The sequence below is a fragment of the Eleginops maclovinus genome, chromosome 10, assembly GCF_036324505.1.
Source record: "Eleginops maclovinus isolate JMC-PN-2008 ecotype Puerto Natales chromosome 10, JC_Emac_rtc_rv5, whole genome shotgun sequence".
NCBI classification, from domain to species: domain Eukaryota; kingdom Metazoa; phylum Chordata; class Actinopteri; order Perciformes; family Eleginopidae; genus Eleginops; species Eleginops maclovinus.
The window spans coordinates 8,307,052-8,332,985 of record NC_086358.1 but is presented as its reverse complement, the minus strand read 5'-3'; the positions used below and the strand labels follow the sequence as shown (position 1 = coordinate 8,332,985).

The following is a 25,934-nucleotide window of genomic DNA, read 5'->3' as shown; positions in this document are numbered from 1 at the left end:
TGTTACATGTTTGTGTGGCTTTATTTAGTCCCTGTGCAGCTGGGCTTTACAGACCCTTACATAACGCAGTAATAGATCTATGGGCCAGGGGGATGTTTTTTACCGGCTGCAAGGCAAGAGGGTTAAGTGTGTGTGTGTGTGTGTGTGTGTGTGTGTGTGTGTGTGTGTGTGTGTGTGTGTGTGTGTGTGTGTGTGTGTGTGTGTGTGTGTGTGTGTGTGTGTGTGTGTGTGTGTGTGTGTGTGTGTGTGTGTGTGTGTGTGTGTGTGTGTGTGTGTGTGTGTGTGTGTGTGTGTGTGTGTGTGTGTGTGTGTGTGTGTGTGTGTGTGTGTGTGTGTGTGTGTGTGTGTGTGTGTGTGTGTTCATGAGTCTAAAACACATTGAGACACCGACACTAGAGAGCAGGAGGCAGCGGAACTGAAATCGGAGCTTTTCCTGTGTTGTGTGTGCCTGCGCGTCAGTTGCAGAGAATGTTAAAGGAAGCTGACCTGATACATATCTGGCTCTTCCATCATAGTTTTTGCGGTGCTAGAGAACAGACGGCATGTACAGCTGACACGTATCTGATTGTGTGTGTGTGTGTGTCATGCATCTTTAGATACAGGTTGCCATACAAGGTATTAAAAGAGAGCAAAAAATGAGACCACACACATTAACGAGTTTCTCTAAGCGTCCACTATTAATTCATTATGCTTGAATATATACACTTATTTTCATGTAGCTTGCAGAAATTGTATCATGAGAGAGGGCAAAGAACAAACACAAAATATATTAATATTTAACAATTTGTTGCAAATTAGCCACATTTTTATCATTTTACCAAGTCATTTTTCATGCAAAAATGGCAGAAGATGCTGTTTTCAGATTCTCAAATATAGTTATTTCCTGCTTTTCCTTGTTTTATATCATATTGAACTCAATATTATAACACATTTAAGAATTATTTCGAGAACAACGGCTTAATCAAGAAAGAAATCGGCAGCTTTTTTGTTAATGAAAGTGTTAGAGGGCTGTTAGTTGCATCTCTGAAAATGTATGTTTCATTCTTCCTCACCAGGTGAGTTCATGGGTGACGTGGCTGATCCTGACTGCTGGGTCCATGGAGGAGAAGAGAGAAGTGTTTTCCTACCTGGTCCATGTCGCTAAATGCTGCTGGAACATGGGAAACTACAACGGAGTCATGGAGTTTCTGGCTGGACTCAGGTGCAAAAGCACACACATAATCACTCAATCAATGTTCTCTGTTCTCTTAATGATGTTTTGTTTTTAAAACTTGCTCACACAAGAAATATCACATTTGACCAACAGAGATGTTCTTAATCCTACAGGTCCCGCAAGGTGCTGAAGATGTGGCAGTTTATGGACCAGTCGGACATCGAGACCATGAGGAGCCTGAAGGACGCCATGGCTCAGCACGAGTCTTCTGCTGAGTACAAGAAGGTTGTGACCAGAGCCCTCAATATCCCAGGATGCAAGGTGGGTTGTTGATTATTCAGGTTCTATTTTAAGCAATAAGATCAATAAAAAAAAATGCTGAAAGTTTTATTACAATAGAAAAAGAAAGCATTGTAATCAAAAAAGGAGGTGTATCACACTCGTCCCCAACCTGGGAATCTAGTGCTGTCATTTTTCAGTTCACAATATTTCTTGCTTGTGTGGACGCGTTTCTTCCCTGACCATAGGTGGTGCCCTTCTGTGGGGTTTTTCTGAAGGAGCTGAGTGACGCGTTGGATGGGACAGCAAGCATCATCAGCCTCAAACCACCTGTGGATAATACAGAGGACTCAATCGAGGTACACTCACAAACACGTTCAAGCATCCCATATTCCTGACCTATGCACTAGGAATCAAACATCATATTTAAACTCCATGTGCTTTCATTTGTCTTCTCTCTTCAGTTTGTGTCCGACTACAGTGGCCAGCACAACTTCATGTCGCGCTCGGGTCCTGATGGACTACACATCCCAGAGAAAGAAGCCACTGTCAGCAACATCCTCCAGATCATCAGGTAAAAATGCTTACTTCAAATAGTAAACTTCCAAGTGACACCAAACAACTGTTCCCACTGTTTGTTCCACGTTAACCTACTCACACTTTTGCTTTGATCTCAAATTGTTCTTCACTTTGTTCTCCTTTGTCTCTCCTCTTTCTTTACCCCAGATCCTGTAATCGTAGTTTGGAGGCAGAAGATCCTGATGATGCTTCCACCAGTCCCTCGTCTATTGGCCAATCTCCTGCGTCCAGAAACAACTCCTTCAGGGACCGTTGCCGCAATCAGTCAGTACTTTCATTTCCACACAGTATTTTCTAGAATTTGTTTACCAAAAAGATCGATTTTCTTCAGGGAGCAGCATCGGGTTCTGCACAACAACTCTCAAAAGAGTCCTGCTTAACCACCGTAGAAAGGAGAGGTTATAAATAAGCTCATGAGACATGCAGTAGAGTATCAAATGGCACGTAGCTTTTGATTTAATCCATCAAGACACCGTGCATTGTCTATCTTTGATTGCTTCCTAGCTTTCACTTTTTGTTTACTGGTGTTTTTCTTTCTTTACTTTTCTGGCCTCTTGTTATTATGTTAAACAGGTGGTGTGTAGAGCATCTACTATATGTAATCACTTATTGGTCTTAAAGAACATTAAACCCCACATTTTAAATACTTATATATTACTTTATTTGCCCATTTAAAAAAAAGTCAAACCTCTCCTTTAAGGCAGAGTGGAGAGACGGTTGCTCTCTGAGGGTCAGAGTCCTGCCAAAGGTTCAATCTCAAAATTGAGTTTGTTTTATTTTTCTGTTCTTTCACAGACAAGAATTCAAAGAAAAGTAAAATAAAATGATCTGTCAAATATAGATTTAAATCAGAACTGTAAATACTGCTGAGCTGTGTCACTTTTCAGATGTGAGAAGTTTCCGACTCAAAACCGAGTCCCTTTCAGAATAAATAAGGCAGCTGCTGCATAATGATAATCATAAGACTAAGAGTTACATGTTTTAGTAGTTAACATATACAAATATTTGATTAGCTAAACAACTTAGAAACATGTGCAGGGGCATATTGTTTTTTTCAAGATTATGAGTTTGTGAAAAGCACTTGCACTCGCAGACTGTTATTGAGATGAGGAGATGTTCACATAAACTCTTGTGTCACAGACATAAAAGATAACAGGTTAGCATCCTGTCAGAGCAGGAAGGAACTGAGCTCTGGTACTTTTCAGCACACTGGTGGCAGGTAGCTAATGACACAAGCTGGAATTTGGACACTAATTTACAATGTTGTTAAACACTCATTACATTTTAAGCTTGGCCTGCACTGTTTGTGTTATGGGAACCTGGGTTATCTTCTCTGTGTTTCTGGACAGTTTGCTCTGACTCTGAGTTATTAGTTCACAGTAGAGCACAGGATAACAACTCTTATTTCTTGTTGGCTTGGTGTATTGAGCTCATTTGTCTTTACTTGGAAACAGATAAATATGATCTTTCTTACTCAGAGATGTTTAGGAATTATTTCCATGTGTTTCTGATCTTTCCCACTCTCACTCTTTTTGCTATTTTTCTTTTCACTTCTGTGGAGAAACTTTTGGTTGGTCTCACTTTTCCACTCTTGCTTCTTTGTCCCCTTTTCCTATTCTAGTTCCCATTCTTTTAGGACACCATCAGAATCAAACCATGTCTTGTAAGTGGTTATAAAAGAGTCAGGATTTTCATTACGCTGCCTAACATTAACATGGTTTGACTGGAAACTTGTTAATTAAAAAAGGAATGTGACAAACGCATGATGCATGACGCTCAAATGATGCACTCCAGTATAGGATAAATGTGTGTGTCTTTCTGTAAAAGCAGATCATTTCTTGCTTTTGACTAGTCACTCATTTAAAAAAACCATCTCACCCAGCAACAGTAGTTGACATTAAAACAAAATCTTATTTACAGATTTCTGTGAAATAAGTAAACTAAAACTTTAAAACATTTTTATTCTTTCAATTTTTATTTTTAAATGTAGTTTCCTTATCCAAAACTGCCTCTCTGCTCTTGTAACCCAACTTCCGATCATCTCCAGATTCATGGTGGGGGATTTGTCCGATTCAGAGGGGGACCTGTCGTCTGAGCCGGGGGTGAAGGAGGTGGAGTTTCAGGGGACTGAGGAGACGCACAGAGCCTTCAGCCATGGCACTGAGCTCATTCCCTGGTACGAAACACACACTTACACCCCAACACACACACACATATAAAGCTAAAAAGAAACTCCATGCTTATCGACATTTCCTTTCTCCAGGTACGTGCTGTCGCTGCAGCCGGACGTTCACCAGTTTCTGCTGCAGGGGGCCACGGTCATCCACTACGACCAGGAGAGCCACCTAACAGCTCGCTGTCTGCTGCGGCTACAGCCCGACAACACAACACTCACCTGGGGTACATATGACAGAATGTCGTATATAATAATCAGTATAATTCAAAAGACACAGGTTTCCCCTCAGAATGTGAGCCATATTTCACATTATTGCTCTTTAAACACATGGAAAGAAGGCATCTATGTTATAAAAAACACATTTCCTGTGTCATTATTATATCTCAAACATCTTTTATATGTGTTTATTCTTTTTAATTAAGCACCATGTCTTTTGTAACATTTGCAATTCAAACAGGTTGTAAATATTGCTCCATTTCCTATGGCTTTACTGCATTTCAAACATATCGTAAATGTGTTGATTTATGGCAGGTAATCCTCAGAGTGGAGGGGCTTCCCCTGCAGAGCAGCCACTGGGATTAGGACAGTCTGTAGTGGCAGGACTAGCAGAGGGCCTCTTGGATCTGGCAGTAGTGAAGGTTTGTTGAGAAAAAGTAATGTAATGTAATGTATCTGGTATTTACGCTGAAAGTCTTAACCTTTAGTTATTTTGTAAAAGCTAAACATTATGTCATATTTAAACATACAGGCAGTGTTCATGGGTCATCAGGCAGTGGACGTCCATGCTGTGTGTTTGCAAAACAAGCTGAGCCAGATGACGGTCGAGGAGAATGGTCTCAGCCTCCTTTACGGTCTCAGTACCACCGACAACAGGTCAGTGCCTTGATACCTCTTTCTGAAAGCTTGTGCATTGCTACACTGGTACTTAAAAAACACCTTGCTGCTTACTAAATATTTCATGTTGTCTCCTATCCATTGCCACCAGGCTCCTGCACTTTGTGGCCCCCAACCACACTGCAAGGATGCTCCATAAGGGCCTGTCGGAGTTGGTGAATGCAACCAGAAGATTGAAGAAGTTTCCTGACCAGAGGCTGCAGTGGCTGAGGAAGCAGTATGTCAGCATGTATCAGGTACACTTTACAATACTTTTCTTGTACACATGCTTTTATTTTCCACATCAATGTTTGAATTAAAAGCATGGAGTAAAATTCTCCCTTCCATGTAACCCTCTGTGTGTCCGGTTCTGTTAGGAGGAAGGCAAGTACGAAGGCCCTACACTGGCTCATGCGATAGAGCTGTTTGGTGGGCGGAGGTGGAACATGGGTACAGGCGGAGTGGAGAAATCTAATGCCCAGAAAAACAACCCTCTGGGTAATGATAAGGCCAAGAAGAAGAAGAAGGTCCTTGTCAGGGTCAGTACATGAACAAGTTAAAGTGAACTTGAGCTACAATTTATTCCTCCTTTATTCCTGAAATAGTTCCCTGTTTTCAACATAAAATGTGTTTACACCCCCGACAGGGAGACAGTGGGGACGCCACGGATGATGAAATGGTTTCCAGGAAAACACGGAGCTGTAAGGAGGGACTGTATCGGAACGGGCTGGAGTCTGACAGCATCGACCACGAAGATCCAGGTGACACTTTCCACATTTATTAGAATTAAAACAAAGAATCAAACATGTATGCCAAGCAAAGGCATTACATCTTAAGAAGACTACACACTGATTTTTATTTACCCTATGTCTCCTTTGCCTCTGTAGAGGACAGCTTCCCTGGTCCATTCTCCCTCTCGTCCAGTAAAAGCCCTGGATTCCTGGGCTCTTCTTCTTCCTCTTCTTCCTCTTCCTCCAGTATGGCGGGGTCCAACCATTCCCGCCCACAATCCTCTCCTGTCCTCTCTGGAACTGTCAAGCAACAGCCAGGGTACGTACCGTATTGCATATGAAGACTGGAGTTGAAAGTGGAAGACTTGAAGGTCTCATCCCTTTGTGTTTCCCTTGGGATTTTTTCCTTTTCTCTTTGGGTGGTAGGGCGTGGAGCAGCAGGTCATGGCACGGCCGTGGTAAAGGCTGTTTCAAAGGCTTCCAGAATCTCATGATTTCGGACAGCACCATGAGCTTCATCGAGTTTGTGGAGCTCTTCAAGTCTTTCAGGTATTGACCACATATCATCCTCCTACATACTGTTTAATTAGTTTTGTTACATTGTTGTTGCAATGTATCAGCTGTGGAGTCGGTCCCTAAAACACATTTTCCTGGTTATATGTAATATCCTGACATTCAGTAAGGCCTGTAGCATACAGTAGATGTATGTATATTGTACATGTTCTGTTCTCTGCTGCTATCTTTCTCCCTCTTGTTGTATAACTGCAGTGTTTTGATCAAAAGCAGACTTAAGATAGCATTCAACAAATGCATTTCAGGGTTATCAGGCCTAGGACATTCTTCTGTATAAAATATTTAGCTTCTATAACTTTTTTCCCTTTCAAGTGAAAGGAAACAATGTTTTCTTTGATAAGCAAGGGATTATTCACATACCAGTCCTCCTACATTTTTTAAATTGTCATGAACACTCTCATCTGCTGCCCAGCAGTTTCCGTTTGAATTCCTCACTTGCTCAGCTAAAGCCACGCAGAGAAAATGAGAGTACAATACTTCAGCAGAGGAGCTTCTTAAAAATCCTGCTTACTTTCCCAAGATGTTACCTGAGATGTTATATTTTTTGGCCATCTTAAATCTATGTATCAATAGCAAGGAGTCACACAAGGTACAGCAAAACATAAAAAGCATATTTGTTGTTCAAAAGTTCCTTAATGTGACTTTTTATTGGCCTGGAAAAATATATAAAGATCAAACTGAATGCTTAAGGGTAAATTGATCCATAGTGTGTGTGGTCTGTGGAAAATAAATAAGGACACCTTTACTTAGTCTCCAACCAGGCTTTAGGAAAATGATTTTGTCGGATAATCTTACACAAATCTCTCTCTGTTGTAGGAAATTGGAAATAAAAACCCTGAAATATACTGCTTGTGAGTTTTAGGTAGATAAATGAGACTTTAATCTGCTGTTTCCTCCTCAGTATCCGAAGCAGGAAGGACCTGAAGGAGCTGTTTGACACCTTCGCTGTCCCCTGCAGTCGATCATCTCCAGAGTCTGCGCCTCTCTACACCAACCTCAGCATCGATGATAAAGACACGGGGCTGCAGCCAGACCTCGGTAAAAGCACTTCATTTATATAGTCGAGTCAGTCAACAACGTCTGCACAAACACTATTTTTTTCAACTTATTTGTCCTCCAAATTCTTCGTCTTTTCCAGACTTATTAACCCGCAATGGTTCTGACCTTGGCCTGTTTATCCGGACGAGGCAGCAGATGTCTGACAACCAGAGGCAGATCTCGGACGCCATCGCAGCCGCCAGCATCGTGACCAACGGGACGGGAGTGGAAAATGCTTCGCTAGGCGTCTTGGGATTGACCATCCCTCAGCTCAACGCCTTCCTAGTGAACTGTCAGAGGGAGCACTTGAGCTACGATGAGATTCTCAGCATTATACAGGTAGAGCCGGGAAGAAAGGGTTGAGCAAGTGCAAGGAGAGCACTTAGAAATATGTATTTACCTAAACATGAGGGCGAGATGTGGAGATGAAAGCATTATACTGTACTTAGGGACTGAGAGAACATTTCTGATGTAGATGTGTGATGTTTACAAGATGGATAAATGGAATAAGGATGAATGAAACCTCAGACAAAAGGAAAGAGAGGGTGATCAATAATGGTAATTAATGATGTTATGTTTTTCTTTTGCAGAGATTTGAGCCTTCATCAAGCATGAGACAGATGGGTTGGATGTCGTTTGAAGGCTTTGCAAGGTTTGGAAAGAAATGCATCGCATTTTCATGACAGAACCCATATAAAATTAAAAAATGACATAACATATGGGGAGTTTATAGTAGCATTATGTTTCTTTTATCAAACAATCCCATCCTCCATACCAGATTCCTGATGGATAAGGAGAACTTTGCTTCTCGTAATGAGGAATCCCAGGTGAACCCAGAGGAGCTGCAGTACCCTCTGTCCTACTACTACATCGAGTCTTCTCACAACACCTATCTGACTGGACACCAGCTCAAAGGAGAGTCCTCTGTTGAGCTTTACAGTCAGGTGAGTTCGCCTTTCACATATTAAAGCTATATCTTAAAATTGTATTCTTAAATTTGGACCCATTACTCTCGTTTTCATACGGTTTCTGATCATTAAATCCAATCTTTCTCCAGGTGCTTCTGCAAGGCTGTAGGAGCGTGGAGTTGGACTGCTGGGATGGAGATGATGGCATGCCAGTTATTTACCATGGACACACGCTCACCACTAAAATACCCTTCAAGGTTAGAAATGCATTTTGATAATTAAACAGAGAAAAGAGGTTTGGAAAAAAAGAACAATCAATCACTGGCTCTTTTGGCTTTCCGATACTTGGCAAAATGTATCACAACGGAGCCGTTTCGTCAAACACAACTGTAATGCTGTCTGACGCATTTATACGTGAACAATAAGACAAATCTACTGACCTCAGTTCATCAGCTGCTTGCTGTTGAGGAAAATGTCAGTTTTTCTCCACACAGCTTCATTGTCTTATAGTTGTTTTTGATTGCTGTTTCTGAGAATACCATTTCTTATATGATATTACAGGATGTGGTGGAAGCCGTAAACCGGTCAGCATTTGTCAATACGGACATGCCCGTCATCCTGTCCATAGAGAACCACTGCTCCCTTCCACAGCAGCGCAAGATGGCTGAAATCTTCAAGGTATGAACATGACCATGCTTTATATACAGGGAATTTCATACTCCTACCAGTTTGTGGCCCAACCACACTTGAGTAACGGTCGAAAGCTAATGATTTTAGGTTTCCGAACCCATATTTTCTCTAGCCAGAGGCTCGCTTTGATAGAATTCAGGCTGAAAACGGTGCCTTTCTTTGTTGTTTACTCAACCACACAAATCTGGGCATGACAGAGATATCATGGAACATTGTCGTGCTTTCATCTAACAAAACTTCCCAGCCTCCTTTCCTCCCTGGAGACGGACTTCTGAGTGGCTTGATAAAAAAAAGAGTCTTTCATGATGAGACAACTGTTTGCCACTGGCCAACTTACATCCACTTGAACTTGTTTATTTGGAATCCTATTTATGTTGATAAAATCCCTTCTATCACTTAGCATTATATTCTGGTCTGTCCCACATATCATTTATTAACTGTGTGTCTCTCACGTTTTGAATATGTACCTTTAGACGGTGATTGGGGAACGCCTTGTGACGCGCTTCCTCTTTGAAAGTGACTTCAGCGATGACCCTCACCTGCCGTCTCCGCTGCAGCTGCGGGGGAGAATACTCCTCAAGAACAAGAAGCTCAAAGCACACCAGGCGCCGGTGGACATACTCAAACAGAAGGTCAAGAAGGATGAGGGTTTCCTGTGCACACATTCATAAACATGTACATTATTTATAGTTAGCAGGTAGCGTTAGTACATTCAATATTTAGCGGAGTGCTGTCACGTAAATAATAGATGCTAATGGGCTCAAATGCACACCTCCTGTACACCATTTTCACTCAGTTTTCCTAAGATAATGTTCTTTCGTATATATGCGCTAAAGATTCTCTGCAGATAGTTTAAAATTCACATGCAATAGGTAGATGTAGATCAAAAGTGAGACCGGTATACCGTATCATCGTAAATATGACTTATGTACTCTCACTTTGCAGCACTTTCTGTTTTCTAAAACAACATGTGAACCCGTCTACAGGCTCACCAGCTGGCCCACATGCAGGCTCAGGCTAGCAACGGGTCACCAGCGGCTACTTCACCTAACAACCACACCAATGAGGATGAGGAAGAGGAAGAAGACGAGTACGACTACGACTATGAGTCTCTATCAGATGGTAAGGAGAACTGGGATGGGGTGTGTGATCCCTGGAGACGAAACTTCAGAAGCTAAACACAAAAACTTCACTGATCTTAGATTTCAATGGATTCTCCGGCTAAAATGATTCTTAATTAAATGTAGATTGATGTGATGTAACCTTTGAATCAGTTTCTGTTCACACTTTTATTCTGTCTCTTTTTCTAACACTTTCTTTATGTTGATCATTCTCACTCCCTTTCTTTCATAATTGATCTTGCCTGTTTTCCACTTAGCTGATGTCCTCACAGCCTCTACTGCCTCGTATAGTCTGGAAGGTAAATGCACGGCTATGATGCGCCTCTCTACGTACCAGTGTTTCCATCAAATGTTGTTTTGTGCTGGTAGTTGCTGTTCTTTCGTTTATGTATTTCGTTCTGTAAGAAATGTGCAATAATATATAAATGGTTACATTTGCATTAGTACTTATTGAAATGCCACATTTAGATTTCGACTTTTCAATAATAGTCGATTGTTCGAAATGTATTTCTACCACCTGCAGAACAACAACAGAGGAAACACTGGTATGTTGATCCTCGTGATCTGCATCATTGCTTTACACTGACTCCTGTTTGTGCCTTCATACTGTAACAGCTGCTAGCTTTCTGCTTGTTGTTAAGTTATGTTTTGCTGAACCGCAGCCTTCAATTGTGCATGTTAAACAGCAATCAAAACAACATAGTGGATTGTATCTGAAACCCAGTAAAACCTTTAATTCCATTCCATTTTTTTATTGGTTAAAAAGAGTTTGTTTTTTACCTTTTTGTTATTATTCATATTTTTATTTTTAATACAAAAAATACAGAAGTGTAATAGAAGTGGGACAAAGATGGAGAAGATTTTGGAAGTCGTTTGGTTTGATAGTTTATTATTTAATTAGTGTGAGCTTCAACTTCTGACCTCTGTTACAAAACATCCTCCCTCATTCTCCAATGTAGCTAACAAGATAAAGACAACCATGTTTTGTACTGAGACCACTTCTACTAATCGCTTGTATTCATAATGATATAATATTCACAACACACGGCTGTCAAAGAACATTTATTAATGCTAAAGTGCTAACAGTGGATGTTTCACGACATTAGGTATGCTTCATATGTGTTATTATGATAATACAACAAGCACCCTGAACTCCCAGCCTGCTTCTTTTGACTGTGTATGCCAGCTGTGTGTATTCATCATCTGATGGATATTATTTAAAAAACAAAAGAAATGTGCTTTTGTTTGTGTGTGTCTTTGAGAGCAGGTTTGACACTCTGCTTTAACAGCAGGTTCACAAGTATATCAGCTATAACCTCTAGGAATTATTCACAAAACCTCTGATTTAGTGCAGTAAGGGTAAGGCTAGGACCTCACAGTCTACTCCTAAATTGACTGAAAAATATGTCATTATGAATGAAACAAAATCATAGCCGTGTGTAGAACGAATGTTTATTTATTTCAGGCAGTGTCAGTTAGATTCCTCTTCTTTCCCTCCATACTATATTTTGTCAGTGACCTCGCTAGAAGCTGGGCAGACTCATCAGGAAAACAAAACAAAGCCATCTGGTTTCTCAGGCCCTACGCTGCCCCCGCACTAAACAACAGACCAGGGGAAACTACCCTATCCTGGTCGCAGTCCCACCATGGCTCCCTCCTATCCCTGCCCTCTGCTTGTCCCTGTTGGAAGAATTGAATGGCCAAAGACCTCAGAGTGACTAGATTTCGATACTTCCATTTTTTGTCAGTGACATATTAACCATGATTGATTCCCTCCACCATCAACATTCTCCATTTGACCCGACATGCTTCTACTTAACTTCAGCTGGCCCTGTACACACAAATATTTGAGCTTTAAACTGCCAAGTCGCCACCGTCAATTGTTTAACGGTAACTCCCTCCAGGCACAGTCTGGCCTGACTCACTTCTCTGGCTTCTGTCTTCAGGGTGACATCCAGGGTCAGCTCTAGATTCCAAACGTCAGGAATTAAACAAGTTTTCTGTGATAAAAAGCTTCTGTCGTTTTCAAGCTGATATGTTTCTCGCTGTGTTTTTGGCTGTGATAAATGTGTAGGAGGAAATGGGAGAAAAAGGGAAGAACTCCCTCCTGTTGCTCCTGTTTACAGTCGATGGACTTTGCTTTGAATATCAACGAGGAGGAACCTTCCTGGGCTTACGCCTGGGATCCTGCTCATGTGCTCTGACAGTGCTTTAGTCATTATAATTATTCTGTAATCATCCCCTTTTGCAGTCATCTAAAAGGCATAGCTAATAGGTGAATTAAACGCAGAACCATTATCTTGATTCACATACCCAAAACATGCTTGTGATTTCATTTTAAACTGTAGTTAACTGTAGTGGCCTATAAAAGCTCTGACTGTATTTACACAACCCTATTCCTAATTAAAAACAAAGGAACATTCCTGCAGATTAATTTACATCTTCTGACATGCCTTACTGGTGATTCAGTATATATATATAGGAAATTACATTTTAAATCAGGCTTTTATCCTTTTTAGTCCATTTTTTAGCTCCAGGCTAGTTCTTTTTCCACTATCCTAGATCAAATCTTGTCTGCTGATGCACTTTGGGCTATAGAAAATCTGATTGGAGAGGTGTGCAGGAATAAGAAAGATGTGCGATCTTAAAGAGAGGTGTATTTCGGGGGAAGGTTGCTTGATTTGCAATAACCTCTTCTTCTCCCTGTTTATGAGCAGTCGGTTGCACCCATGTCTTTTCAGCACTATGAGCGTACTACAGCATTAATGTTCTGCAGTTTGTGCATTGATCAAACTCATGCCAATGCTAACTCGCGCTGCACATAAATCTGTTTGTTTATGACATCTGCTTTACTCCTCAAACGTTCCCTGAGGATGTGTGCTCTGCTAGATCCATTCTGCTGCACTCACATTTATTAACACCTGAGAGCTTCTATAATTCATTGTGTTTTCTCAACAGATAACATCCTGGATGACAAACCAGAGGGGAAAAGCCCAGCGGACAAAGAGGAGCCACCTGTTGATGAAATACCTAAGAGGATGAAGAAGTCTGACAGCACCACGCCGAGCAAAGGAAAGGTGAGAAGCCCGTTTCATTGCTAGTAGTTCTATAAGCTCGGCATTTGCTCCTGTAATACATCACCGCCTCCTCAGGTTCAGTGTTAACTGTCCATGTCATGTGTCTCCTGCACCTGTAGGTGTTTGACATGGAGCTTGGCGAGGAGTTTTACCTTCCTCAGAACAAAAAGGAGAGTCGACAGATTGCCCAGGAGCTGTCCGACCTCATCATCTACTGCCAGGCTGTGAAATTCCCTGGTACAGAACATTTCCTCGTACAGTCACTGCTCTTTTCTTTCTCTACTTTTTATCATGCACATTGGGAGTGTTACTGTCTTCCTTCCCTTTTTTCTTCTCTCCTGTTATCATGTTTAATACAACTTTTTTTGTCTCGTCCCAGTCCAATCCATTCCCATGTTATATATAAGAGGTCAAACCTTTCCACGTGTTTTTAGATTTTTTCATTGGAAGACATTTAATATCCCAGTGTTACACTCCAGTCCTCTCCCACACTGGACACACACAGAGATGACGAACCCCTTCTTTCCCCGGGGGAAAGATACGGTTACTTCACTGGTCTGTCAGTCCCAGAGCGGCACACAAACAGCACAGTTGTTGTCTATTAAGGAAATGTTTTTGGGATTGCCTCCCAGGTTTACATTAGACTAAGAGTCTCTCTTACTTCCCACTCCCTTCAGCTTAAACTGATTAAAATGACAATACAGGTTTTTATTTTAGATCATTTAAAAATGCTTTCTGATCTGATTCACGATGTTTGACTCTGGGTTCTTCAACCTCATAAAACGTCTCCTTTTTCCTCTTTTTTGGGGATCTTTTTTTGTTCCATGACACCATTATCTCAAGCTAAATATCAACCTCTTATCTCGTTCCTCCCTCAAGTATCTTCTCTTCTCTGCTTGTCTCTTCTTTACTTTACATGACATTTGCCCTTATAAACGTGGCTGTGTTTCCACTGGTATTTTATTTGTTTACTGTTTCCAGGGACCTGAGATCTGAGAAAGAGGAGACGGGGCAAGCAGCCCAATTCTTACAGGCAGCCGATTTGTTGTCGCTTTCCGCGGTCTGAACTTGCGGCAGACAGACATTTTACTTCTAAAAAAATTGTTTACAAATGTTTATACAGCCCTAAAATGTACTTAAAATAAAGAAAATGCATGACACATTTCTTACCTCGGATATTAAGTTGAAAAGAAGACAAAAGATCAGGCACGAATAATAAAAAGTTCATGATTCACAGTTTTTAAATGTATTACACGCCATTAATATTCATCAATTGAGCGACATGAATGTTATTACCATAACAAACAAGACATTAGCGAAGAAGATTTGAAGCATCTTTCTGCTCGTGCTGCATTCTTTAAGTCATCCCACAGAGTTTAGGCAATATTTTACAGAACAAAAACAAGCTACATAAATTAAAATCAGTGCTATCTGCTCTAATCGTCCATCCTCATTAAAACAAATGCACTTGGAGTGACGCCTGAGTGGGAGAAAAAACCATCTCCGTATGACAGAAAGTGACGACGTTTAGAGAAAATGATTCCTGGATGTTTGAGAAACAAATTATGAGATACTGATGTCATGAGCCGGGTGTCTCCAGTCTGTCTGTGTTGCATTATTGACCACTTTCCTCCGTCTGCTTCTTGTGTGTGGGAACACAGGCCTGTCCACGCTGTCTCCTGCCGGCTCTGGCAGAGGGAAGGACCGGGGAAAGAGCATGAAGTCCATATTTGGTACAGCTCCTGCTCCCGCGCTGACTCAGAGCCGCACCCCTGGTAAAGGTGAGCAGGGCATCAGATTCTTGAAAATTGAAAATATATTGTATTTATTTGTTCCTTGTATCGGTTTATGGGTGCAACTAAACAAGTATTTTAATTGGGCCAGAAAAACTGTCATCAGATTTTGATTAAACCTTTGCTGAATCCTGATTGGTTCTTATAGCTGCTCTAACTCTTCATGGACAATCATATCCCTAAATGCAGCATGGCCTTTAAATGTCTCCCTCTCCTCCCTCTAGGTGGCAGCGAGCGACTGAGCTGGGAGGAGCAGCAGCAGACATCTCCCATCCTGAACCCCCCCACCTCACTCAGCGCCATCATCCGCACGCCCAAGTGCTATCACATCTCCTCCGTCAACGAGAACGCCGCCAAGCGCCTGTGTCGCCGCTACTCTCAGAAGCTGATCCAGCACACGGGCTGCCAGCTGCTCAGAACTTACCCAGCAGCCACTAGGATCGACTCGACAAACCCCAACCCTCTGCTCTTCTGGCTGCACGGCATCCAGCTGGTGGCCCTCAACTATCAGACTGATGGTGAGGGGAGACGCTGAAACTCTATGTGTGCAAATTACTTAAACAGTACTCTCTGTTAATGTATGACTCACTCACCATCAAACATTACTCATTAAGTCCCTTTTTTATGTATATCATATCACTTAATCCCAAGTAGGAACATAAAGGAAAGTATATTCTGTCATCTTCCTCCTTTGTAATGTGATACAGAGCAAAGTCAAGGACTCGTTTAAATGATAATGCAAGCTTTTTACAATTTGAAAGAAAATATCTAAAAGACTTATTGATCCCAACGTTCCCATTTTCTCTCATTTTCTTATTTTGTCTATGTTTTCTGTTGCTCTCTTTTTCCTCTTTCTTTCTTTTACTAGTTCTTTCTAACTTACTCTGTCCTTTATCAAGTCTTTTTCTCATTCCGCAAATGATCTTCTGTCTGTGTTCGCTGTCTGACCTCAGATGAAGTTGCTTTCTCTAAAAGGCATATAACATTTAGAATAACCTCTCATCCTCCTCTTTCTTATTCTCGTTAGATTTTTGTCCCACTCCCTTCCTTTTTACTTCTTTCACTTTAGTTCAACCCTCATGTTTCCTCTGTCTCTGTATTTCAAATCATTCTCCCAATCATTTAGAAATACATTTTACTCAACACAATCATCCAGCTGTGTGTAAGAAGACAATTACCTGCACTCTTATAAAGCAAACACCAACAAAAAAATCCAACCTAGTAAAACAACTACCGCATCAAATTTAAAATGTTTGTCGGTGTTATTCAACTTTTTGACATCCTCAGGTTAATTAAGAACTGTCATTTGTTTATATCATTACCTGATTTCTTTCCCCTCAGACTTGCCCATGCAGTTGAACACAGCTCTGTTCGAGGCCAACGGCGGCTGTGGCTACTGTCCTGAAGCCGGCGGTGCTGTGGGACCGTAGCTGTCCACTCTATCAGCAGTTCTGTCCGATGGAGAGGGATGTGGAGAAGATGAGCCCCGCCGTCTACTCTCTCACTGTGAGTTAATGTGACATTTGGAGCAGAGTGGAAAATCAATCAGGAGGACGACTTTGTCCCGGATAGGTCGTGCTCTGCACTCTCATCCTCACTCCTTCCTATATTACTTATTACTAACCTCTTTCATACTGTCGGTTTATATTCAGGAGTACTGTGCAATCCATTTCCTAAGTAAAGAGTCTCGGATCCTATCATAGCTGCAAATATAAAATGTTTCATGGTACAGTTTTAAAAGTCTCAAATCTTTCTTTAGCTTGTTTTCCCTTCATAACCTTGCCTGCAATTTATGCACAGGCGTTTTAACTGGTCCCTCCTACAGTTGTTACTAATATTAGGGTCATTAAGGTGTGTTTGGACAGTTTTATTGTGAAGAGGTCTCTACGTGCTTATATGTGACAATCATGAGGGCCACCCAGTAAGCTCCATATACCAGTGATTGAGAACAGGACCTCATAAAAGCTGTGCATTGCAATATGTCAACTCTGTCTCACAACCCCCCTCCGTCTGTCTGCACTTTTGAATATTGTTTGTGGAACTGAACAATGAAATCCCTAACGTTATTGCATCATCACAAAACGTAAGTTCAAGTTACAGACTTTAACTGTATTGGTCAAAATAAAACTGGGAAAAATATTTCAGACTAGGGTTAATTTCTTGGCAAAGTAGGAGTGTAGGATTTGTTGACAGGAAGACTGTAAGTAAAAGCTTGACTTAATGTTGGAATTACACAACAAAATCATGTTATAATTAGGAACTTTTGATAATATATCTGCTTTTATTTACATCTTTACTATTGACTCTGAGAGGTTCAGGTTATCTGCTAACATACTCTCATCATGAACACTGATCTGGAGTATTAACACAAGGGATTCGTATTACCTGTGTGTGTGAGTGTGTGTGTGAACGTAACGTAAAGTCTGTGTTTGCGGGTCAAAGTGACCTCACTGATTTTGTTGGCTTCTGCGGCCTGCTCGAGTGTCCATCCAATAAGCAAAAAAATAACATTGATTTTAGTGCTGTTAACACAGTGTGTATATTGTTGTTCTCTAATCCTCACTCCCCGTCTCTCTGTTTTCCTTCTCAGATTGTCTCTGGTCAGAACGTGTGTCCCGTGAATAACGCTGGCAGCCCCTGCATTGAGGTGGATGTTCTGGGCATGTCCATCGACAGCTGCCACTTCCGCACCAAGCCCATCCACCGCAACACCCTGAACCCCATGTGGAGCGAGCACTTCCAGTTCACCGTGCACTTCGAAGAGATGTGCTTCCTGCGCTTTGCCGTGGTGGAGAACAACAGCTCCCAGACCACTGCTCAGAGGACGCTGCCTCTGAAGGCCCTCAAGCCAGGTAGGAGTCTAAGAAGATAAGATTCTGCAGATACAACCATGAGAAAGCATGGAACTTAATGACTGCAAATATTTAAGTATTTATAAATCAATAACAATTTCTGCAGGTATTGTTTTTCTGAAATACGCTATTGGAAAAACATTGAAAAAATAGTTTAAAAACAATCCTGATTAGCAACGTTTAAGGAAGTATGTGCAGTTAATTCAAATGACAGACACTGCAGAAAATATTTACAATATATATAATTTATTTTATAAAGGGCTTTGAAATGAACTATAATTGAGGCATGATTTTTTTGTTTTGTTCCTGACTAATACAAATCAATTCAACCTATTGCAAGATTCTCCAAAACAATGTTATTGTTGGTTTTATTGGACTACATGTAATAAAAATGTATGTTCTTGTTTCAGGTTACAGACATGTCCAGCTGAGGACGCAGCATAATGAACCCCTGGAAGTGTCGAGCTTGTTTATCTACAGCCGCAGAATAGAGGAAGGTCCCACAGGGGGCGCTACTCCCTCATCACTGGTAAGACTTGGCAGCTTTTCAAGTTCTGAAATAGCAGGGGTTGTGGGTGCTGTACCTCCAATTGTGCTTCAAAGACTGTCGGCTGAAGCAGTAATAGGACAGTGTGTTTGTCATAACCTGCTGCTCTCCTCACAGCTGTTCAGTTCAGAGGAGAAACACGCGTCGCAGCAGCACAAGGTGACGGTGTACGCAGCTCCTGGCCCTGAACTCTTCACCGTGTTCTCTGTGACAGAGCAGACCACCGCCAAGCAGCTGCTGGACACGGTTAGTACAAAAGTAAAGTGGTGATTTGAGTTTTTTGTCTCTCTTTTGGGGCATTTTTCATTAGTCGTGTTATGTCATACCTCCTTACGCAGGTCGTAGCATCTTCGGGAAACCCATCAGAGTACTTCCTGTGTGAGGAGAAGGTTCCTCTGTTGAAGGAGCGCAGCGAGGTGAAGCGTTGTGCTCAGCACCGTCCTCTGGCACCGGAGGAGGAAGTGGTCAGACTGGTTTCCAGCTGGAACTCAGAGGAGGGATACGTGGGGAGGATCTGCCTCAAAACAAGAGAGGAGGTACACACAGACACACACTCTCTATAAAACTGATCTCAGTGGATATTATCTGCAATAAACCTATTTATTACTTGAGTTTTATGGTATTCAATTACTTCAATTTTTTAAATTGTATCTGTTGAATAATACAAAACACTTTAATCTGTGTTTATGTTATTGATCACCCAGTGACTCTGGTTACATTTATTACATAACTACCATAAAAAGCAGCCAATACACACCTTTTTAGTGCTCCATCATGTAGACTATGGCTCCCTCTTGTGGTTGTCTTATACAAGTTATAATGCATTGAAATAAACACTTAAAGGGACAGGGGGGTTCATTTGAGGTAGCTACATTAAGTACATTTGCATATGACTCAATTTAAATCTGGATTTATGTTGCTGTGCATTTTTTTTTCTTGCAGAACTTGAATGACAAGAACTCGGTGCTGGACGGAGAGGACGAGGTGACAGTAGGAGGTAGAGAAGGAGTAGGAGGAGGAGCATCAGAGGACGATATGTTCTTCGTCCAGGTCCATGAAGTTTCCCCAGAGCAGCCGCACACTGTGATCAAGGCCCCGCGCTACAGCACGGCTCAGGACATCATACAGCAGGTGCGGAGGGTCAAGATGCACCTGATGACATCATTACAACTTATAAAAGATGTGTACACCAACCCTAAAGTGTCTTAACTTATTTCCCCTCCCATCTATCTATCTGTCTAGACTCTGTCAAAGGCCAAGTATTCCTACAGCATCCTAGCCAATCCCAACCCATGTGACTACCTCCTGATGGAGGAAGTGACGAAGGACGCCGGCTCGAAGAAGTCCTCCACCTCCAAGCCCCTGCAGCGGGTGCTGCTCGATCACGAGTGTGTCTACCAAGCTCAGAGCCGCTGGAGGGGCGCGGGAAAGTTCATTCTTAAATTCAAAGAGCAGGTAGCTCTAAACATGCTGACCTATTCCCTGTGCTAGAGACCTTTTAGTGCTTATTTTCCATGTTTTTGTGAATGGCGTCTCTCCCATATGCATGTTTTCTGCTCTAAGGAACTTTGACTGTTACACTAACATGCTGTTCATTCACATCTCGTTCCCGCCATGTTGTAATGTGCTTGCCTTTGTGTTTCCACACCTGCATGATGGCTTGTATGTGCTTTAACCTGATGCTGCTCCGCTTATTTGAACTGCTTTTCTGTGCTTTGTTGTTGTTTTTATAATTTGCTGTAAAGTTTTATCTGTTAATATTGTTTAATGTAACACCTATCATATTTATGATTTTTTTAATATGTTGACTTTCAGTATTTATTTCATTTATTTATCGTTGTTTTATACTTGAGGCATTTTGTGCTGACATGTTTGTAAGTAATAATGTTCATATGAGCTGCCTGATTAAATCAAAGTTTAATATTTTAAGCATGTTAATTCATTTGTTTTAAATAATTACCGCACAAAGAATGATTGATAGGATACGACACAAGGAGTTACTAATAAATAAATAAAAGTTACTACAGTTCTTGAGTATAAAACACAATGGAACAGGAAGAAAAAGTATTAAATGTATAGAAGTAAAATCACATTCCTCTACATTCTGTCTATCTGCAGTATCATTGATCCTTTTTTGTTCCCAGGTGGTGCGGGAAGACAAAAAGAAAGTCATTTCCTTCGCCAGCGAGCTGAAGAAGCTGACCAGTCGCAGCCGCAGCATGACGACAGGTGGGGGGGTGGACAGTCCGGCGCAGAGTAAGGATGATAGAGCGGCATGCTGTGTGGCTCTGACCGAGCTGCAGGAGTGAGGCTCACTGCTGTCTGTGCATGGGAAGACAACAGAGGTACCGTATGTTGTCTCTAACATCTAACATCACTAAAGGGGCATTTGCATTCCTCGATACAGATCGGGGAACAGGATTAGGGTCACATTTGGTGTTGGTAACGCATGTAAACTCACTTTCCTTCTCACAAAAAAAAAATGATAGTCAAGATTTCATTTTTTTCTTTTAAGGGATTTGAGTTAAGTTTGTGCAAAGTTGGTCAAATCTGAACCTCATAAACTTAATTCAGAATCCTATTGAATCCATTTATTCATATATTGAGTTTGTTCTTTTATTATTTGAAACTCTTCTCAGACTCAAAGACTTTTATAGTTTTGACCCTAAAACTCTGATAAGTTGAACAGAAAACCAATTTATGTAGAAAAGATGTAGCTGGATGTAGGATTGATTTATGAACTGTATCTGGACAAAAAATGCTAAATAAAGAACGACTTCAAAGAAATACATTTTTACATAAGGGTCCCCGTTATGTAAAAATGATCTTTTCGATAAGGGTCCCCTTATATAGAAAATATTCTTTTGATAATGTAAAAAGGGGGGACCCTGCACTTCCATTTTGTGCAGGGAGATAAACGTGCTATTCTTTTAGCTTCCAGTAGAACTTCTTTGTTGCTATATTAGCGATTTATTTCTGTTATCATGTACGACATTTCATTTCCAGTAAATGCCACCTGTTGTTTTTACCAGAGGTCTTATCTCTGAAGTGTGGAATTATTCGTTATGTTACTGAGTGTTGTTTTTTTTAATCTGCAGGGTATCTGTCTGCAGCTGCAGGGCTGAAGGCGTGGGTGTCAGAGGGCAGGGTGGGGGCAGGGAGGTTCCTACAGACCTCTTCCTCCTCATCATCCTCCTTAAAGGAGCAGCTCCACCTGCCCACCTCCTCTCTGACCCCCTCCACCTGGAAGCTCCACCTGCTCAGGAACTGGAAGATCCACAAATGAAGAGAGACACTAAGGTTGGCCACTTCTAAATTTGGAGGGTTCTCCTTTCAAAAAAAGACGTCCGACACATTGTGGGATTCTGGGATACGCTCCTCTCAAAGGAGTCAAATGCTCCTCTTGTTGGTTGAGCAAGTTGAGGATGTGATTCAGCCCTCTTTGCGTGGTCACATGATGGGCAGGGGTTTAACTCAGCATCACTTTAAAATGGTGACGATCATGTGGGGGGGGGCGGCAGGAAGCTCTTCTTGGTTTATTGGTTGTAGAGCAGCTCCACAGAGAGGCGGAGAACCAGAGGCAGCTGCTCTTATTGAAGTCGTATGTGATCAGGGTCTCAAAGTATTCCTTTTCCTGACGATAAAAGGAGCATTTCCCTGAAGCACATTTGAAGGAGAAGCAGGAATGGGGGCCAGTTTTTATCTCCCCAAAAATGACACCATGAGAGATGAAGGAGGGCTGCAAATGTCCTCTGGGTTGAATGAGAACCAGATGTAATCCAAGAGATAGAGTCCTAGCACAGGATGACTTTATTATGTATTCGGTTCCAAGAAGGTTTGTTATTGGTTCCCCCTTTGCTTGTATCGCACAAATGAAGCACAGAGCAGACAGAGGGAGGTCTGCATGTCCGAGAGGAAAGGGAGATGTGAGCGGAAGAGGTTAAAAAGTATTCTTCTCTCTTTCTCAGGTATGAGCTCTTTCTTTCTAAGGCATTGTGAAGGAGGCTGACAAGCTGGCTTGTTTGGTTATTTCTTCCTGTTCCAGTTTCACAGTACTGTAAGGGCTCATGTTGGGCAGCGCTCCCAGGATGAAGCAGTGTTCAGATATTCTGTAAAGGAGCGGCAGTGCTTCAGGGGGTTTCTTGGACACTGCTGTCGCTGCCCTGAAGGTGACGATACGTGCCGAGCATTTCAAGGCAGTCTGCAACATTAACTAGTGCAGGGGCAGATGTGAAACCATCCCATATCACTTTGTTTGTGATAGAGTTGCCTTTAACTGATGCCATACTGCCCTGCAGTTAATGAAGTCATGGTGTAGTTGTATATCAGGCTGGTTTCACAAAGCATTTTATTTCGGGACAAAAGTCCTGAAAGAAGTTATGTTTATAAATGTAAACATCTCTGAAACACTTATGATGGCTTAAGAAATGAAGTGAAAGTGAAATATTGTCTTGTGGCCGTACAATACTTTAACCAAAATAAAATGTTTCTATAATTGGCCAAAATATCAGATTATCTTTCCTAATGAGGATTACAATGTGACCAGATATTAGTTCCCAGTTTGTGTCTTTGCTAACACTGTTCACAGGCCTAAAACAAATAAATATTTCCTCCTTTGTTTGTAGGGAATAATGATTATAGTTTTAAGATCCTTTGGAGAAACACAGCCAGGTCTTCTTAAAACAATATTTTGCACATTTTTCCTTTTGCTGTCATTTCCGTGTGTTTCTTTAACTGTCTGAAAAGAGAGACTCGATTGTTGTGAGGTCGTCAAAAACATGTTAGTTTTTTTGTGCTAACCGTATGTTTTACTGTCATTTCCAGTTGCGAATTTAGATTTGAGGAGAGCGTGAGATTTTTGTTCTTAAACCTTTTGTGGAACTCAAATGTAACACATATCTTCCTTAAGAATAGATGAAATTGTATTTAGATTTGCGCCTCTTGATTTTAAATGCAGGATCTTTCTAGATGAGTAGTTTTGATAGCTTGTCAATAATGACTTTAGACGTTTCTTTATTTCTCTATTTCTACTGCTCATTTGCATTTTCTTTCCTGAACATTTACTTAAATGTGATTGACTAGGGGCCACTATTCCCCTTTCTTATGTTTTGATGTGTAACATTTCCATATTTGTAGGTGTAGATGACCTTTTATCTTTATAAAAAAGTATTATTTGGCACTTCAGTTATTAATACATAGTGTTTCCTTGCCACTAGCCTAAACATGTATTGACACTACACCAATTTGTTTGGCGAAAATAAGAAAACAGACCCTAAAACCATAATCTAACCATCGTGTGACATATTTCCTTCATTACATCTGAAGAAAATCAGTTTTGTGAGTTGTAAACCTTAAAACAATTTGGGATTCAGATGAATTGTACTGTTTTTCAACACAATCCAACATAACACATGACAGACACCAAATTCTATTATAATGTTTCCCTTTTTCTTTTATCGTCCATGCTCCACAAAAGTAAATATTGTCTCCTTTGATTTTCATCTGTCCGTAAAAAAAGACTTTACTGAGTGCCAAGTAATGATGTTTGAATTTGAGTGCAATACTCCTGGTTAGTAAGTCCTTACCTTGATTTGTTTAAATGTCATTCTCACACACAGCTTATCTGTTATCACTGATCTAAATCTAGATTGAAATTAAAACCACAACTCTAAACCTGTGATAAAAGCAACTGCTTGTGTAACTATGTGTAACTAACAGAACATGTCCCTTTCCGTTACATTTAGAATCAGTGAAGCAGATTTTCTCCCTTCTTTCGAACACGTAGACCTCATTTCTGAATGTACCATTTCTTAATGCGTTGAACCCGATGTTATTTATTTTAATGTGAAGCCCTGGTTGGCATTTCTCTGTTTGTGTATTTCCTGTAAGTAGTTTTTTTTATTTATTTGAATATGTGAGAGGATTAACTCTCCACTGCCCTGACTTTACTCAAACTTATTTAGAGACTAGAAAAGTATTTTACTTTATGTGTAAAATATTCAGCAGTATCCATTGGCCTGGCATGTTATTCTGCAGCACACAGCAGCGTCTTTGAATGCCTTTTTATTGTGTGACCTTTCAGAAATGTGGATAAAAGCTGACAAATACCCATCTTGCTGTATTCATTATATCGTGATTATGACATGTGTGTTTCATTATTAGCACTCTGTTGTTTCCAGAAGATGTGCAGTATACCCTTTAACATTCACTATTCATGTTATCATGTGAACATTTGTCTATTTACTTGAATTTTTAAATGTAAGAGAAATGGTGGAATTGTCATTTAGCAGGATCACAATAAAAATATAACTACAAATCTTACTGCTGCAGTGTGAGCTGAGTGGCAACAACCTAACAAACGATACAGTTGTGATCAATGCCTAGCTTACAATGTTGGAGGTAAGCATCAAGACAGGAAGGAGGAAATTTAATACACCGTGTTTTCTTTAGCGAAAAATACATATTTAGAGCCTGACATCATGTTTGTTGCTAGAAGTCCTAAAGCTTGACCTTTTTATATATAGTCTACCTACCATGATGATATTTTCGACAAACTATATTATGTATCTTTTATAGTTTTTTTCAACACAATATAATATAATGTCATTTTTCTCATCATTTTGGCAAACTCTACTGTGCCTTTTTATTCAACATACTGTCGACCATTTTTTTGACTTCTATACTTTGAAGTGTTTTTTGTTTTTTCTCCACATACCATAATGTGACCTTTTTTGTATTTAAATACAAATGTTTCTGATAATCTGGAAATACTATACCTCTGATATGTTCGACATGCTGTATAATGACTTTTTTTGGGTAAACTTAAACCTCAGTTGGATTTGTTACACATCGTAAGACACAGTCTATACTTATAGACCTTACTATGACTCGTTTATGTCACGCATACACATCTTTCTTTAATGACATTATGCTATTACATTTTAATCAAATACTTTACTATGATTTTGTTATGGTATAATTAACGATGACATTTTTAAGAAACAGTGTCTTACCTTCATGCTTACTGTCATGTTCCAGCTTTAAGTCCACAGCAGAAAAGGAAGTCATTTTTCTAGCTGTCCAAATTGGGGCTTATTTTTAGCAGTTAATAGTGCTTGTGAATTCCACCAAGGAACCACGGAGGTTTTCATTCTCAAACAATATACATTGAAATTTATTTGTCGAGTATATTTTGTGTTATTTATATGAACCTCTGATGCAAAATACAAAGGTATCACATCAACCTAGTGGGGTAAAAACAACACTATTTTATCTTGCTTTTTAGGGTCTTTTTGATAGGGCCTCATCAAAACAAATATTTTCAACATAACATGTTCTTCATAAGGGGGGACCCTTACCAAAATAGCTAATTTTTACATAAGGGGGGACCCTTATCAAAGTAGCTAATTTTTACATAAGGGGGGACCCTTATCAAAGTAGCTAATTTATTCATAAGGGGGACCCTTACCTAATTAATATTATTTTTACATAAGGGGGGACCCTTACCTAATAAATATTATTTTTACATAAGGGGGGACCCTTAT

General features: G+C 40.6%; 1 protein-coding gene across 1 annotated transcript in view; it reads left to right on the top strand.

Annotated features, from left to right (window-relative positions):
* Positions 1-24,711, top strand: part of plce1 (phospholipase C, epsilon 1) — a 74,126-nt gene extending 49,415 nt beyond the window's left edge. Inside the window, 37 exon segments of the mRNA XM_063893116.1 lie at positions 1,056-1,201; positions 1,327-1,474; positions 1,681-1,791; positions 1,897-2,006; positions 2,159-2,275; positions 4,059-4,187; positions 4,275-4,411; positions 4,719-4,825; positions 4,936-5,060; positions 5,173-5,317; positions 5,438-5,599; positions 5,707-5,821; positions 5,948-6,110; positions 6,218-6,340; positions 7,266-7,402; positions 7,503-7,741; positions 7,993-8,054; positions 8,181-8,346; positions 8,460-8,567; positions 8,872-8,988; positions 9,474-9,632; positions 9,987-10,122; positions 10,379-10,420; positions 13,080-13,198; positions 13,318-13,435; positions 14,860-14,979; positions 15,216-15,509; positions 16,333-16,388; positions 16,390-16,497; positions 17,582-17,843; positions 18,254-18,372; positions 18,508-18,636; positions 18,729-18,926; positions 19,333-19,521; positions 19,633-19,845; positions 20,535-20,735; positions 21,489-24,711. Coding sequence (XP_063749186.1) covers positions 1,056-1,201; positions 1,327-1,474; positions 1,681-1,791; positions 1,897-2,006; positions 2,159-2,275; positions 4,059-4,187; positions 4,275-4,411; positions 4,719-4,825; positions 4,936-5,060; positions 5,173-5,317; positions 5,438-5,599; positions 5,707-5,821; positions 5,948-6,110; positions 6,218-6,340; positions 7,266-7,402; positions 7,503-7,741; positions 7,993-8,054; positions 8,181-8,346; positions 8,460-8,567; positions 8,872-8,988; positions 9,474-9,632; positions 9,987-10,122; positions 10,379-10,420; positions 13,080-13,198; positions 13,318-13,435; positions 14,860-14,979; positions 15,216-15,509; positions 16,333-16,388; positions 16,390-16,497; positions 17,582-17,843; positions 18,254-18,372; positions 18,508-18,636; positions 18,729-18,926; positions 19,333-19,521; positions 19,633-19,845; positions 20,535-20,699 — 5,094 coding nt within the window. The 3' untranslated portion in view covers positions 20,700-20,735; positions 21,489-24,711.
* Positions 24,712-25,934: the final 1,223 nt, after the last annotated feature.